General features: G+C 44.0%; 1 protein-coding gene across 1 annotated transcript in view; it reads left to right on the forward strand.

The window, feature by feature from the left end:
- The window catches only part of AFAP1 (actin filament associated protein 1), a 148,736-nt gene that overhangs the window by 88,565 nt on the left and 45,620 nt on the right, over nucleotides 1-14,551 (forward strand). Inside the window, exons 7-8 of the mRNA XM_008578719.1 lie at nucleotides 7,209-7,304; nucleotides 9,596-9,677. Of these exons, the coding sequence (XP_008576941.1) occupies nucleotides 7,209-7,304; nucleotides 9,596-9,677 (178 nt within the window). The remainder of the gene's footprint in view (nucleotides 1-7,208; nucleotides 7,305-9,595; nucleotides 9,678-14,551) is intronic.

The following is a 14,551-nucleotide window of genomic DNA, read 5'->3' on the forward strand; positions in this document are numbered from 1 at the left end:
GCTGTGGGTCCAGCCACACCTGGGGCCAAGTTAGCCATGGCCAGAGCAGCCAAAGCAGCTGGGGTGCTGGTGCTGGAAGCAGCTTCTCAAGGTGGCCCTGGGCAGTGAGCACCTCAGGCCTGTTCCCCAACACCATTCTGTCTCCCTAGGCCTTTGGGCCTGAAATGGAAGTGTTGGCCCCAGAGACTTCTGCAGTGCCTTCGGGGTTTCTCCCTTCTCTTGATAATCCCTTTCCTTTGTACTAATCATCTTAGCACCATTGGATTTTTCTTCTGAAAATTTTCTCTGCTTCTCTGCCACATGGTCAGGCTGCAAATTTTCCAAATCTTTATGCTCTGCTTCCCTTTTAAATTCTGGCTTTATGTCGTGCTTTTGCCGCCATAACTCAGAATAGGCTGTTGCAAGTAGCGATGCAGCTTCCTTGATGCTTTGCTGCTTAGAAGTTTCTTCCACCAAGTACTCTGGTTCACAACTCCTACATTCCAACTTCCACAAAGTCCTAGGCCATGGACCGAATGCAGCCAAATTCCTTGCCAGTTCACAGCAAGGGTGATCTTTGCCCCAGTTTCTAATAAACTCCTTATTTCTATATGAGACCTCCTTAGAATGGTCTTTACAGTACATATTTCTATCAGCATTCTACTCACCAGACTATGTAACCAGTCTCTAAGATATTCTAAACTTTCCCTTTTCTCTTTGTCTTCTTCTGAGTCCTCCAAACTCCTCCAACCTTTCCTCAACACCCAGTTCCAAAGCCATTTCCACATTTTCAGGTATCTGTTGTAAGCAATACACCACTCCTGGTACCAATTTTCTGTATTAGTCTGTTTTTGTTGCTTATAACAAAATACTTGGGACTGGGTAATTTATAAAGAAAATGAAATTTATTGCTTACAGTTTCTGAGGCTGGGAAGTCCAAATTCCATCTGGTGATGGTGACAGCAACTCAGGGGTCTCACATTGCAAGATGGTGGAAACAGAGACGAAAGACTCTCCTCTTCTATTAAAGCCCTCAGAACCATGCCCCTGACTGCCATTTTTAATCCATTCACTACTGCATGGTCTTTCAATCCAATCACCTCTTCAAGGCGCCACCACCTTTCAATTACTGTGATAGGATTTCCCACCTCTTAATAGTCCCAGTGGGGGCTAAGTTTCTAACACATAAAACTTGAGGGACACAATTCAAGCTTTAGGGAGTTTTGAGGGGACATAATTCAATCCACTACACCTGAAAAATAATATGTTAGAGAGACAGAAAAATGAGTGATAAGTCTGGAAATCTGGAGTATAATCCTGAAATGCCTTTAACTCATTTTGATATTTTGGGTCAACAAACTCTTTCTTATTTATCTATCAAATGGAAATAATACTTATCAGAATTATCAAAAAGGTAGAATGAAAAAATGATATGTGTATTCTTAGGGCTATAATAAACAGCTAAAATTTGGATGATATTATTCATATTACCCCTTAGGATTCCTTCTATAGAAGCTCTAACAACTCTCTAATGTGAATTTTTTTATAAAACAAATGCCAAGTCTTTTTATTTTTTATTTTTTTGCCAAGTCTTTTATTAATATAATCTATTATCCCACATTGTCCAAAACTTATGATCCAAACTTTTGATATTTTGAAATGTGGCTTTAATGTAACAATTAAAAATCTTTTAATTAAGTCACACGTGCCCTTTGTCAAGTATGGAAAACAGGAGGACTGTGTTTAACCAGTGCATGACTTTGTACATACTTCTTTAAGAACTGCTGCCAAATTTGTTTTTCTTTTCTGTCTGCAACTTCCATTACTGGCAGCTCTTGCCAAAATTTACTGAGAGAGAGAGAGAGAGAGAGAGAGAGTGTGTGTGTGTGTGTGTGTGTGTGTGTGTGTGTGTCTACACAGATGCTGAAAACATGAGCCATTGTGTAGGGGTGAAACAGAAGATGGGAGCCAATATTCCCAGAAACAGAGTGGTCAGGTTTCCTTAAAAAATGTGCAGTGATTGTGTTTCTGGAGATGAGGGCTCAAACTCAAAGCAAACAGAAATACCACAGAGCATGTAACAATTTGTTTTTCAGAGGATTTGTGATTCTGAATTTGGATCCAGTTCTCTTAATACATGCTGAACCTCTCATAGAATATGGCTCTTTAAGTAGAAATGTATTGATATTAAAACCTCATTTGTAGCTATTCAAAGAATTCGAGTGATAAACTTTTTATTTATTACTTCTGAATTAACTGTGTAGGCGCAATTTGGCAACTAACAGAGATCCAGAGGAGAAAGACAGTTTTATAAAACTAGCCTGATCTCTCCAAATGATTGAAAAAGATTGATGGAAATAAAGACTGGCTTTTGCTCATTGATCTTTCCAACAATGCCTTTTTCTGTACCTTGGACGTAATTATTGTTTAGTCTGGGGAAAGACAAATAATCTCATGATGGTAGATGCCATGAGTGACCCCTAGCCTGGCCCAGGTTGATGTCTGCATCTGTTCTGGTCCCCTCTGCACCCGTCTTCTTTTCTGAGCATGTGGGAGACACTTGCTTCCCACCAGGAATTTGAGTTCTAGCTGGGAGGAAAATTAATGGAGATCAAAGTTGTATAATTCATCTGTGTAGTATTCTAAACATTCAGATTGTATGGTCAGGTTTATCAGAAAAGGCTTCTCAAAAAAGGTGGTTACCTGAGTTAGTTTTGATGGCCAGGTTAACCTCACTTGGCTGCTGGAAAAACAGGACCTGCTATGAACACGGGAGAGTGAAAGGCACGCACGGTCCAGTGACCAGGAGAGGCTGCGAGGAAGTCAGCCAGGATGGGCATGTTAGGGTAGGACAGGGTGGCTTAGATTGAATGTGTATGTGCCAGATGGCTTTTATCTACATGCCTTTCCTTAAACACTTTCCCCTGAGGTTTTCAAGAGTCAGTAAAGAGGACTGGAGAAATTTTATCATGAGACTCTACTTTTAGTGATAGCCTCGTTACTTTCTTTCTGTTTTCTACATTTTTTCTCATAGAAAATCTCAAGTCCAATTTATTTCTCTTACCCTCATTTTTTTCTCCTTTAATCAAACTTTTTTTTTTTTTCCTTTTTTTTGTCTCTTTTTTCGTGACCGGCAACAGATTGCAACCCTCAGTGTTGCGCCCGTACCGGACCGGGACTGGCAACGGGATCACAACCCTCAGTGTTGCGCCCGCACCTCGCTCAGCCAGTGAGCGGCCGGTCTGTATGTGGGATCCGAACCCTCGGCGGGAGCGCCGCCGCGATCCCAAGCAGCGCACTATAGCAGTGCGCCACCGGGCCGGCCCTTTAATCAAACTTTTTAAGTTGTTGTTATGTGCTAGGCATTGGGACCACCAGCATAAGCAAGGTGTAGTCCCTCATCAAAATGAGCACAGCTTAGTAGAGACACAGACCCACGTGACCGTGTCTTGACAAGAATGCGTGGGCATCTATGGGCATGGGTGAAGGGTGGCCACACCACACAGACCACATGGGGAGGGCCAGAGCAAGCTTCCTGGAGACGTGAGAGGTAGGCTGAGTCTTGAAGGATGAGGTCTGTTAGCTATGAGAAAACGCCTCCTCCAGAAGACACTCTTCACACTGACCACACACATATATACGTCCCCTACCCAAGAGGATGGTAGCAGTAACTGGAGCAAGACTGCCAAAGTGCTTTGTAGATGCACTCCCCCCATTAAAAAAAAAAAGAAAGGAAGGAAGAAGACAACTGCTTTTTGAATAAAAGCTTTTGCTAGAGATCATAGGTTTTTGCAGGTCATGTTTTATGGGGTACAGTCTTTTAGTATAAAATGAAGAACTTGCCAAGTTCAGTTTTGTTTGTTTAATTGAAACACATTTTCATTTATTTAAGGCTGTAATGGTGGGAAGAGAGCACATGTTTACTTGATGCCTATTATGGGAGAAGTACTGGGGCTGGCTAATTAGCATCCATTTTATCCTTCAGTTTTCACAGTGGCCCCGAGGAGTTATTTTGTGCGTGTTACAGATGAGGAAAGTGAGGCTCAAAGACTGGATTGCTCAGCTTCATGCGTGTAGCAAGTGGGAGAGCTGGGATTTGAGCCCTGGTATGTTCAACACAGAAGCTCAGAAGGTCTCCCATTGTGTTAACACTCCTTCCCTCCAACAAAGACAATATCTTGTCCTCAAATCCAAGAAAAATTTGCCTTGTCACTTGAAGACTTAATAATCACATTGGGGCAGGTGAGGGAATACAGGAAAAACAGTAGTGAAATTAGCATGAAAGTGAGAGAATCAAGGAGAGAAGCCAACATTTTGCCCCTCTTGGTGACTTGGAAGGTGTTGATTGCTGAACTGAGTGTCACCTTTGGTCATGCCTTTGACTTCAAAATTAATACAGAGAACAACATTGCAGCAAGGTCTTTGGATTTCTTCTTTCATTTTCTTTTGTAGTCTCAAATGTGGACATCACTCCATTGTTTTTTTGTAAAACAGTTGAGCAGCACAGTGGCTGGAAGCACGATCCTGGTCTCCGTCAGGTCTTGGATCTAATCCCAATGCCAGGGCAAGCCAAATGAATTTGGACATGTCTGTCGAGATCAAATTGCACAGTTACTACACAGATACCTGGGACTTTGGCAGTTCTTTTTTGCCCAGAAAGAGCTAAGGTTTGACTCAAATTGTAGCTTAGTTCCAAAAAGAGTAGAAGACATTTTGAAAAATTTACCTACTAACTTTTCAGTGACGGGAACGTAGGTTCCAGAAGTGCTGGAACTGTGTCTCTCTTATTTACTGCCACTCGCAGTGACCGGAACCACACCTGTCCATCGTGTGAGCTCAGTCATGGTTGGAGAAACAAGTGGTGACTGTGCAGGGCTGGTGGGGGGCCACGTGTGCACAGTCATGACTTACAAGCCAGTGGTGCCCACATCTGCGAGTCCAGCCCTGGGTCATTTTCTGAGCTATTTGCATGAATCACAGGGACACTGATGGTAATGGTGTTGGTAATGAGGGCAGCTACGGTATTTTGAATTTATGTATGCCAGACTCTGGCCCAGGCATCTTGCATCTAGGACCTCACTTTCTTTTAATTTATCCATAGTTCTGCAAGACAGGTAGTTTTTTTAAAAATTTTATTTTTATTGGTTATGAATATTCATAAGATACAAAGCTGATTGTTACCCCTCGTGCCCAAGATGTGAAGGCCAGATTCAAACTGAAAGCATACCCATTACCAGAAATTATGTTTGTACCCTGTGTCCCCCACCCAATTATCCCCACCCTCCCTCCCCTTCTCCCTTTTCCCCCACTCCACTTTGTAGCCCAAGGTATGTTCTCTTCTTTTGCAAGTCCAACATACCACTGTGGTCTTTCCTTCCTTTTTTCTCCCTTAGCTCCTACATATGAGTGATACATGTGGTATTTATCCCTTAAGACAGGTAATCTTGACACTCCTTCCTTTGCTGGTGAGGAAACTAAGGCTGAGAGAGGTTAAATCCTTTCCCCGAAGGCCACACAGCTCATAACTGATGTTTTTTACTCATGATTCACTGAGAAGGTAGAATCATTCAGACAGGAGTGTTCTCAATTCCCACCACGAATGCACTAGCTTTACAGTGTGTACACTCTGCCTTCTGGTCAAGTGGCAGAAGGAACACTTGGCAAAGCGCTTCATCTGCCTTTTTCCTCCTTCCAGGCATGCCCCAGCCCCAGCCCCGAGCCCTGCTTCCCTCCCTTGGCTGGTTCCCTTCCTCTTCTCCCTGCTCTGTGGAGGCCACACACTCTGCTTTTCTTCCTGCTTCCCTGTCCATCCCAGCTCAGTTTTTTTTACCGCTTCTCTCCTCTGCCTCAGTCCTTAAATGCTGACAGGCTCCTGGTCTTTCTTCTTGATATCTGCTCTTTTCCATCTTACCTTCTCCCCTGGTAGACTCACCTAATCCAAGGCTATAAGCACCATCTTTTTGCCAGTGACTCCCTCGTTTATTTCTAGCTCTGACTGGAAATTTGCCTTTGGCTCCAAACTTATCCACCTGGTTTCTCATCCACCCAGCCTGTTTCTCTCATCTTCTCTATTTGGGTAAACAGAATCACCCATTTGCTAAGAACAGAAATCCAGGAGTCATGCTGGAGTCGGCTCTTCCCCTCCTGCCCTGAGTCTGATCCATCAGCAAGGCCCATCAGGTCTTCCTCCAGGCACCTCCTGCGTGTATCCTGCCATTCCATCTTTGCTGCATCCCCTCCCATCCGTGCTGCGTTGTCCGTCCTCTCGGCCACTGCAGCAGTGGCCTCTCACTGATGGCCTGCACTTTTCTTTTGCTCCTGTGTAATTCTTTCTTCCTACAACAACTACAGTACCATCTGCAATCTTATGATAATTGAATGCTTGTTATGTTTTAGACATTGTCTTATGGCACTGAGTCTTAAGAAGGCAGTACTGTTGCATCTGTGCTTTTCACATGGGGAACCAAGGTACGGGGCAATAAATTTGCCCAAGGTTGAAGCCAGGATTCGAGCCCATGCCCTCGCAGCCCATCACTCCTCTCCTCAAAACGCTCCCAGGGTCCCTCACGATGCTTCTGTAAAATTCGGTCTCCTCACTGGGCCTGAAGGTGCTTCAGGGCCTGGCCTCTTCTCCTCTCCTACCTCATCTCCTTCCTCTTTCTCCCCTTTCCTCTCCTTCACAGGGCATTCTCCAGACACTTCGCATCCACTGTGGGGCCTTTGCACCAGCTGTTCCCTCTGCCTCGAACCCTTCTCTCCCAGTGCTGCATGCACAGATCCTCCTGGCCCTTTAGCTCACAGCTTAAACATCATCCCAGTGATGGCTCCCCAGATCTCTTGATCTGAAGTAGCCACCCACCTTTTCGTTAAAGTACTGTCTTTTATTCTTTGTGGCACTGAATGCTATCTTATGTTACTTCCTTTTTTGGGTGACACTATTTATAGCAATATTTAAATGATATGGAACTGAACTCCCTGAGAGCAGAAACCTCAAATGCATCATTCTGCTCTGTGTCCCCAGTACCTGCGCTAATGTCAGGACTTGGTAGACATTTGTTGAATGAGTGAGTGAGTGAACAAGTGAGCATGTGGCATCTTGGAATGCAAAGCCTCTGATCCCACGTATCCCACACATATGCCTCTGTCTGCCTCAGGCTTCGGCCCCTTATTTAAGTACAACTGCCTCTGGGCATACTCAAGAGATCAAGAGATGTCTGCACTTGTTACAGGTGATCAAGGAAGCCTACAGTGGCTGCAGTGGACCCGCAGATTCAGAGTGTCCTCCTCCGTCAAGCTCCCCAGTGCACAAGGCAGAACTAGAGAAGGTAAGGATGGAGCATCTCTCTAGGAATGCTGAGTGCCCTCACAGTTGATTTGGGTCTACCTCAAAGTTTTAATAGCATTCTCTGAGAATTTCAGGGCTTCCAGTTGAAAAAAGAAAAAAGGCAACAAATGCAGCCCTGCTGTCCATCTGTCTTAAGTGCCAACATTGAACTATGCTTGAGTTAGTCGTTTTGCAGACTGTATGGCTGGTTTTATTATTTCCAGCTACAGATGAAGAGATGGATTTAAAGGTGTGACGGGCCTTGTTCAAAGTCACGTAGCTATTAAATGGCAGAGCTGAGGTCTGAATGCAGGTCTGTCCGCTTCTGGAATACAGAAGGCACTTCATGCATGTACCTTCCCTAAGGTTTATTCCGACAGACCAGGGTGCATCTCCCTGTCCCTCTGATTTGTGCTCATTTGGTTGTTGGAAGGTGGGGTGGTGGGATAAGAGCACAGCGGTTGGGGGAGGGCAGTCTGTCATCTGTGAACTCATCACTGTCACGCCTCATGCCCAGCTCTGATTATATTTTAGTTGTCTATATGTTAACTGATATTGTTTCCTGGAGACCGCTGGCTTCCTGCCATGAAATCTGTGGGTAGCTTATGTCCTAGGAGCTTTCTGAGCCCTCCGCATTCAGTCGCCTGCCAGTGAACAAACAAATCTTTTTTATCCTTGTATTAATCAGGGTTCTCCAGACAAATAGAACCACTGGGACGTGTGCATATGTAAAAGAGATTTATTGTAAGGAACTGGTTCACGCAGTTAGGGATGGTGCAAGTGCAATCCTGCAGTGTGGCCGTCAGGCAGAGACCGGAAGGGCCCACGGTGCAGGGGGAGTTTCAGGCGGCTGGTGGAGGCTCCCTCGTGCTCAGGGGACCAGTCTTTTTGTTCCGTTTGGCCTTCAGCTGATTGGATGAGGCCCCCCTATTATGGGGGTAGCCTGATTGCTCAGAGTTTACTGATGTAAATGTAATCTCATCTGGAACATCCTCCAGCTGACACACAAAATCAACCATCACAGTCCTTATCCTGATAACGTGCAGAACAGCCCTATTTTTTTTTTTTTTCCATGATTATAAAACTGTGCTGCTTTTTTACCTATTACCTGAGAATAGATTCCTGGAAGCTGAATTACTAGACCAAAAGAGAACTTTTTTTTTTTTCTGTAAGATTTTGATCCATGTTGCTAATCAAATTGCTTTCCCAAAAAGTTGGTCTGATCTTGCTTCCCATCGCAGTGCATCCAAGTTTCTCTCTCACATACTCTTCAGAATTCGGGATTCTCCTTTACTTATCTTTGGTTTCTAAAGCTGTACCATTAGTGCCTGGCCAGACCTGTTGCTCTGGGTTCCACGGATGCTTCCTGGCTTCTGGTGTGAGAGCTGGGCAGTGCCAGCTCTTGGGGCTCTTGGTCTGTCACATTATAGGTTCCCACTAAATGCAAATTCTTTCACTGCAGCTCTTGCAGGATTGCAAACACCTGTCCGCCATCCTTGGCCAACATTGCCTGGTCCTCGCATTCTGAGGTGAACCTGTGTGTTCCTTTGTGCGTGGGAGTCATCCACATGATTCATCTGTGTCCGGCTGGCCAGTCTCTGAGGCACTGGGTGCAATGCCGAGGATCTGAGGAGGGGCATTTTGGAGGCCAGTCCCTCCACTGTGACTCCACAGGTTCTTGGTAGGAGTGGAAGAGGTCTCTATAAATGCTATATCCCATTCACATGCTAATGTGAAGTCCAGTTTATGCTCATTAAATCCAGATATTAGGACCGAAATAATGACAAGTATCCCAGCCCCTTTGAAGGTTTTGATAGTAACTTGTTTCTCTCTGTGGACATTCTGAGTGTATTTGTTATAAGCAGACACTTGACACCTGCCCAGTTATTGGTGAATGACAGGAGGGAATTTAAATAGACAATGAAACATTTATCTCTACAAGGATAATATGGCTTGGTGAGGAGAATATTTTCTGTAATCCTAATATTTTTCCAAATTGTTTGCAAGTAAAAGTGATTTGAATGAAATAGGCATGGTACTTATAGGTGTGTTGGTACAATACATGTGTAACCTCAGTGAGTCTTTTCTTTTCTTTGTTTTGATATTTTCAAAGCTTTTGTAGAAACCTAACCAGCCAGTCTGTGTTATAGTTAAACCCTAATTATCTCTGTATTGTTGTGAATTTGGCCTAGATTTTCTTTCTCTTTTGAGATAACTTCTGATTGATCCATTGTACATCGCTTGGCCTGTGTGACCATCGTATGAATAACTGAATCCTTTGTACCCTCCCAGAAGCTGTCCTCAGAGAGACCCAGCTCGGATGGAGAGGGTGTTGTAGAAAATGGAATTACCATGTGTAATGGAAAAGAGCAAGGTGAGTTCTGCTTATGCCAAAAATGTATCAACTAGGAAAAAAAATTTTTTTAATTTCAGCCAAGTCTGATTATGAAAAATGTCATGGGTGATTTCACTGTTCAGACATCATCATCACATATTGCGCTGATGGGAATGTGGGGAAAGCACCTTTGGTTACTGTCAGTCCCATGGTCTGCGTTTTTTTATCCTGCCAACCTCGGCCTGGGTTGTTTCCTATTGTTTTTATTTGTGCCCTGAGTAGATTTTGAACTGAAGACTCATAGCAGATGATTTCCTCGCATGACTTATTGAGACAGATTTGCATTGGGGAGCAGTCGGCACGTTGCTTAGACACCTGACTTCCAGTGGATGAGTTGGAAGGATGAGACAGGAAAACCACATCCCCATTCCAACTCTGCCATGCTCAGTCACGTGGTCTTCAGCACCATTCCCTCTTGATGAGCCTCAGTTTCCCGTCTTTAACATGAGGAGGCCAGATGTGCAGATTTCTGAAATCTTTTCTGAAAATGTCTTTATTTCGCCTTTATTGAAAAAAAAATTTTTTTTTTTTTAAAAAGATGACCGGTAAGGGGATCTCAACCCTTGGCTTGGTGTTGTCAGCACCACGCTCAGCCAGTGAGCAAACCGGCCATCCCTATATAGGATCCGAACCCGCGGCCTTGGTGTTATCAGCACCGCACTCTACCGAGTGAGCCACGGGCCGGCCCTGAAAAATTTTTTAATTGTGGTGAAATACACACAGTTTTATACCATCGTGACCATTTTTAAGTGTGCATTGTGGTGAAATTAAGCACATTCACATCGCTGTGCTCTCATCACCATCCTTCATTTACAGAACTCTTTTCATCTTTCATGACTGAAGCTCTGTCCCCATTAAGCATCAACTCCCCACTCCACCTCCCCAGCCCCTGGCAACACCCATTCTCCTTTCAGTCTCTATGAATTTGACGACTCTAGGGTCCTAATGTAAGTGGAATTATACTGTATTTGTCCTTTCGTGTCTGGCTTATTTCACTTAGCATGATGTGAGTTTTGACAAACTCAGGCCGGTGACACTCACCACAGTCCAGATAGAGAACCACTTCTCTCACTCCAGAATATTCCCTTGTGCTCCTTTGTCTCACCTCTGCTCCCAGCCCCTGGCAGCCATGAGGCTATTTTCTGCTCTTTACCAGAACGTCACGTGAGTGGAGTCACATAGGATGTAGACTTTTGGGTCTGGCTTCTTTCCCTTAGCCTGCTGCGCCTGAGACTCCCCCATGCTGTGGCATGCAGTGGAGGTTTGTAGCTTTCCTGTTGCTGAGCAGCGTCCTGGTGTGTGGATGCACCACTGTTCACCGACTGAAGAACGCTGGCATTGTTTCCAGTTTGGGGCAGTTGTCTATAGAGCTGTTCTAGATATCCACAGACGTTTGTAGGTAAACACTTAGGAGTGGGATTGCTCAGTCATATGTGTTCTCACCAGCCTTGGCATTGTTGGTTTTGTTTTGTTCTTTTTTTTTTTTTTTTTAAAGATGACCGGTAAGGGGATCTTAACCCTTGACTTGGTGTTGTCAGCACCACGCTCACCCAGTGAGCTAACCGGCCATCCCTACATGGGTTCCGAACCCGTAGCCTTGGTGATATCAGCACCACACTCTCCCGAGTGAGCCACGGGCTGGCCCCTGTTTTGTTCTTTTTTGTTTTTTTTTTAAAGATGACCGGTAAGGGGATCTTAACCCTTGACTTGGTGTTGTCAGCACCACGCTCACCCAGTGAGCTAACCGGCCATCCCTACATGGGTTCCGAACCCGTAGCCTTGGTGTTATCAGCACCACACTCTCCCGAGTGAGCCACGGGCTGGCCCCTGTTTTGTTCTTTTTATTTTAGCTGTCTTAATAGGTGTGTAGTGGTATGTAATTGTGGTTGTAATTTGCATTTCCCTAATGACTAATGATGTCGAACATTTTTTAATGTGTTAATTTGCCACTGGTATATCTTCTTCAGTGAAGTGTCTATTCAGATCTTTTGTCCATATTTTTGTTAGTTTGTTCTTGAGTTTTGAGAGTTCTTTATATATTCTGAATATAAGTCCTTTATCAGATGTGTCTTGCTCACATCTTCTCCCAGTCCGTGGCTGGACTTTTAATTTCCTTAGCAGTGTGTGGACTGAGGCAAGGGGTGTGATTTGTGGGTAGTGGTGGATGTTTTCCTTATGCAAAGCCAAACTGCCTATGTGCTCATTGAACCTGTGAGTTCAGCTGCTCAGGTGAATACTCTGACCACCGAGCCCACCTGCCCTGTATTGCTAGAGTGAAACAGCATTTCCTGTTTGTAATGAAGTCACCTTAAATGAGATGGCAGTCTAGGCCATTAAGAGTCTTGGAGCCCAAATAATCTGGACTGTTACGACATTACAAGTTTCATTCTAAAAGGTCACAATCTCTGCTTTTTTCATATGTGATTTTTCTAACCCAGTCATATCTGAGTGTAATTGTAGTTCTGTCTATGGAAGTTATTCCATGGAAAGTATTATCTGTGTCTTCCACAGGGCACATTATGTGTAATCAAAACCAGGAAAGCTATCTTTAAGTTTTTCCCTGAAATAAAATAACATATAATCTCAATGTTCCTGCTTAGCTGTTGAGGCGCAGGAGACCTTAGTTTGGTTGGTTGGTTTTCTTGTTTACTATTTCATCTCCCAATGTACCATAAAATTAGGTTCTTCAGAAAAATATATATGTCTGAATGTACATGTAAGTGAATATATCTAGATTTAAAATTGTCCTGTTTTCTTTTGACAAGAAGAACCTTCTATAATTTGGAATTAAAAGATGCCCTTGGTTTTCAATGTGTTCTTTTTGTCTGGCATGGTGCTTTGCATACAGTAGACACTCAATAAATAGTTTCTGAAGGAAGTTAATATAGTTCAAATACATTCTAACCTTCTATCTTAGCTTTTATTCTTGCTGCTCACTCTTGGCCAGTTTGCAATTGAGAGATTTCAGTTAAGTTGTCTTTACACCAGCCATGTCGTGACTCACATAAGCTTCTCTGCTGGCTGTCTAGAAGAGATCACAGCTTTTCCTAGATGTCAGAATCTCAGGTGAAGATAGAAACCATCCAGACTCCATGTGGTCAAAGCCACAGGAAACGACTCTAAAACTCCTTTTTCTTGGTTCAAGGTAGAATCCCTAGTATTTAACAAATGAATGCATATGATTTTTGGTGAATTAGTAAACATCATGTTGATATGGCAGCTGATGTGAGGAAAGAGAATTGAGGTCCTGGAACCTATATGGAGGCTGTGGTTGTCTCCACCTAGCACTCTATACATTTAAGATTTAATTATTTGTCAGTGGATCTGCTGGTAGAATTATCATGTGAATAGTCTGATAGTGCTAATCCCTATGCCTGCATTCCTCCCACCAGCCTAAATAAAAAAAAACCTAGATTCCTGTTTCTGTAGGATAATGGGGAACTGTCTGGGATTACAATGTTTGTGGCCTTATAAAATGCTAAGATTAGCTTTGCTTCAGCTGTCTGTCACTGACCCACCACCTCACATTGACGGTACTTGCCATGTGGACTCTCCAGCTTTTATCTTCTCTAACTTCCATGAGTTGAGAGTTCTGAGTCTGTAATTCTTTTACATGTGCTGAATTCTGCCTTTTGTTTGATAACTAGTATCAGACATTCTTGATGTTTCTTTCTCATGTTCCTATATACTTTGACTTTTTCTTCAAAGGATTACCTGATTTCTGGTTTTGCAAAAAGTTAATCAGTGGCTATTGAAGGAATTAAAAGTATTCATTATTATCTCATTTCTTTGCGGTCAGAGTCCAGCAAGCACTTTCCCAGCAGGAGTAAATCTAGAACCCCAGCTTGAAGAGGTGAACGGTGTCATCTGCGAGGGAGGACCACCTTGTGCCCCCTGAGCCTGTCACACGGCAGCTTCTGGGCACTCTTGCTGTCCGCAGGTCACAGCAGCTTCTCTGTGAAGCTCAGTGTGATTGGGACTGTGCTGAAAGAGCCTCTTTGGGGTCTTCAGAAACAGTTAAGGGGGCATATACTGTTGATTTCCCTCTTGATTTGGTTGAACTGAAACCAAAATGATTCAGGTGTCCCAACCGCAGACCTTTCTGTGTGATGGTAACCAAGAGGAGCTGTGCCTTCAGACCAAGGGACTGAAATAGACCCTTGGTGCTTTATTTTAAAAGAGAGTGTGTGTATGTTGAGAGAGTGGAAAGAGTTTGCTTCTAATTTCATGTGAGGCCTTAATATGATTTGTTAAAAATAACACAAAAATGCTTGGACTATTTTGTATTAGTCATCTCGGGCTGCCATAAAAAAATACCACAGATTGGGTGGCTTAAACAACAGACATTTATTTCTCATAGTTCTGGAGACCAGAAATCCAAGGTCAAGGTGCTGGCAGGGATGGTCTCTGGTGAGGGCTCTGTTCCCGGCATTTGGAGGGCTGCCTTCTGGCCCTGTCCTTACACGGCCTTCCTTCTGCACATGTGTGGCCTCTTCCCAGGAGGACGCTAATCCTGTCAGGTCAGGGCCCCATCCTTATAACTTCATTTAACCTGAGTTGCTTCCTCAGAGGCCCCGTCTCCAAGTACAGCCATACTAGGGATCAGGGCTTCAAGATACGAATGGGGGGAGGGGGGGACACAAACAATCAGTCCATAACACTGCACTCCGAAAGTTGGTGTGGCTTCTTTTGTATCTATAACCTAGCCCCTGCTGCCTAAGATGCGTTGGGTTGTCATTTCATGCTAGAGAGCAAACGAGGGTTACAATGGAGCGACTGATGTTACATGCTCTTGCCGAGTCTTGCTGAGTTCTGGGGGAGGGTGCTGAGGGGAGGGCAAGGCACAAGAAGGG

The sequence above is a fragment of the Galeopterus variegatus genome, unplaced genomic scaffold (genome assembly GCF_000696425.1).
Source record: "Galeopterus variegatus unplaced genomic scaffold, G_variegatus-3.0.2 Scaffold76, whole genome shotgun sequence".
Classification (NCBI taxonomy): Eukaryota; Metazoa; Chordata; class Mammalia; order Dermoptera; family Cynocephalidae; genus Galeopterus; species Galeopterus variegatus.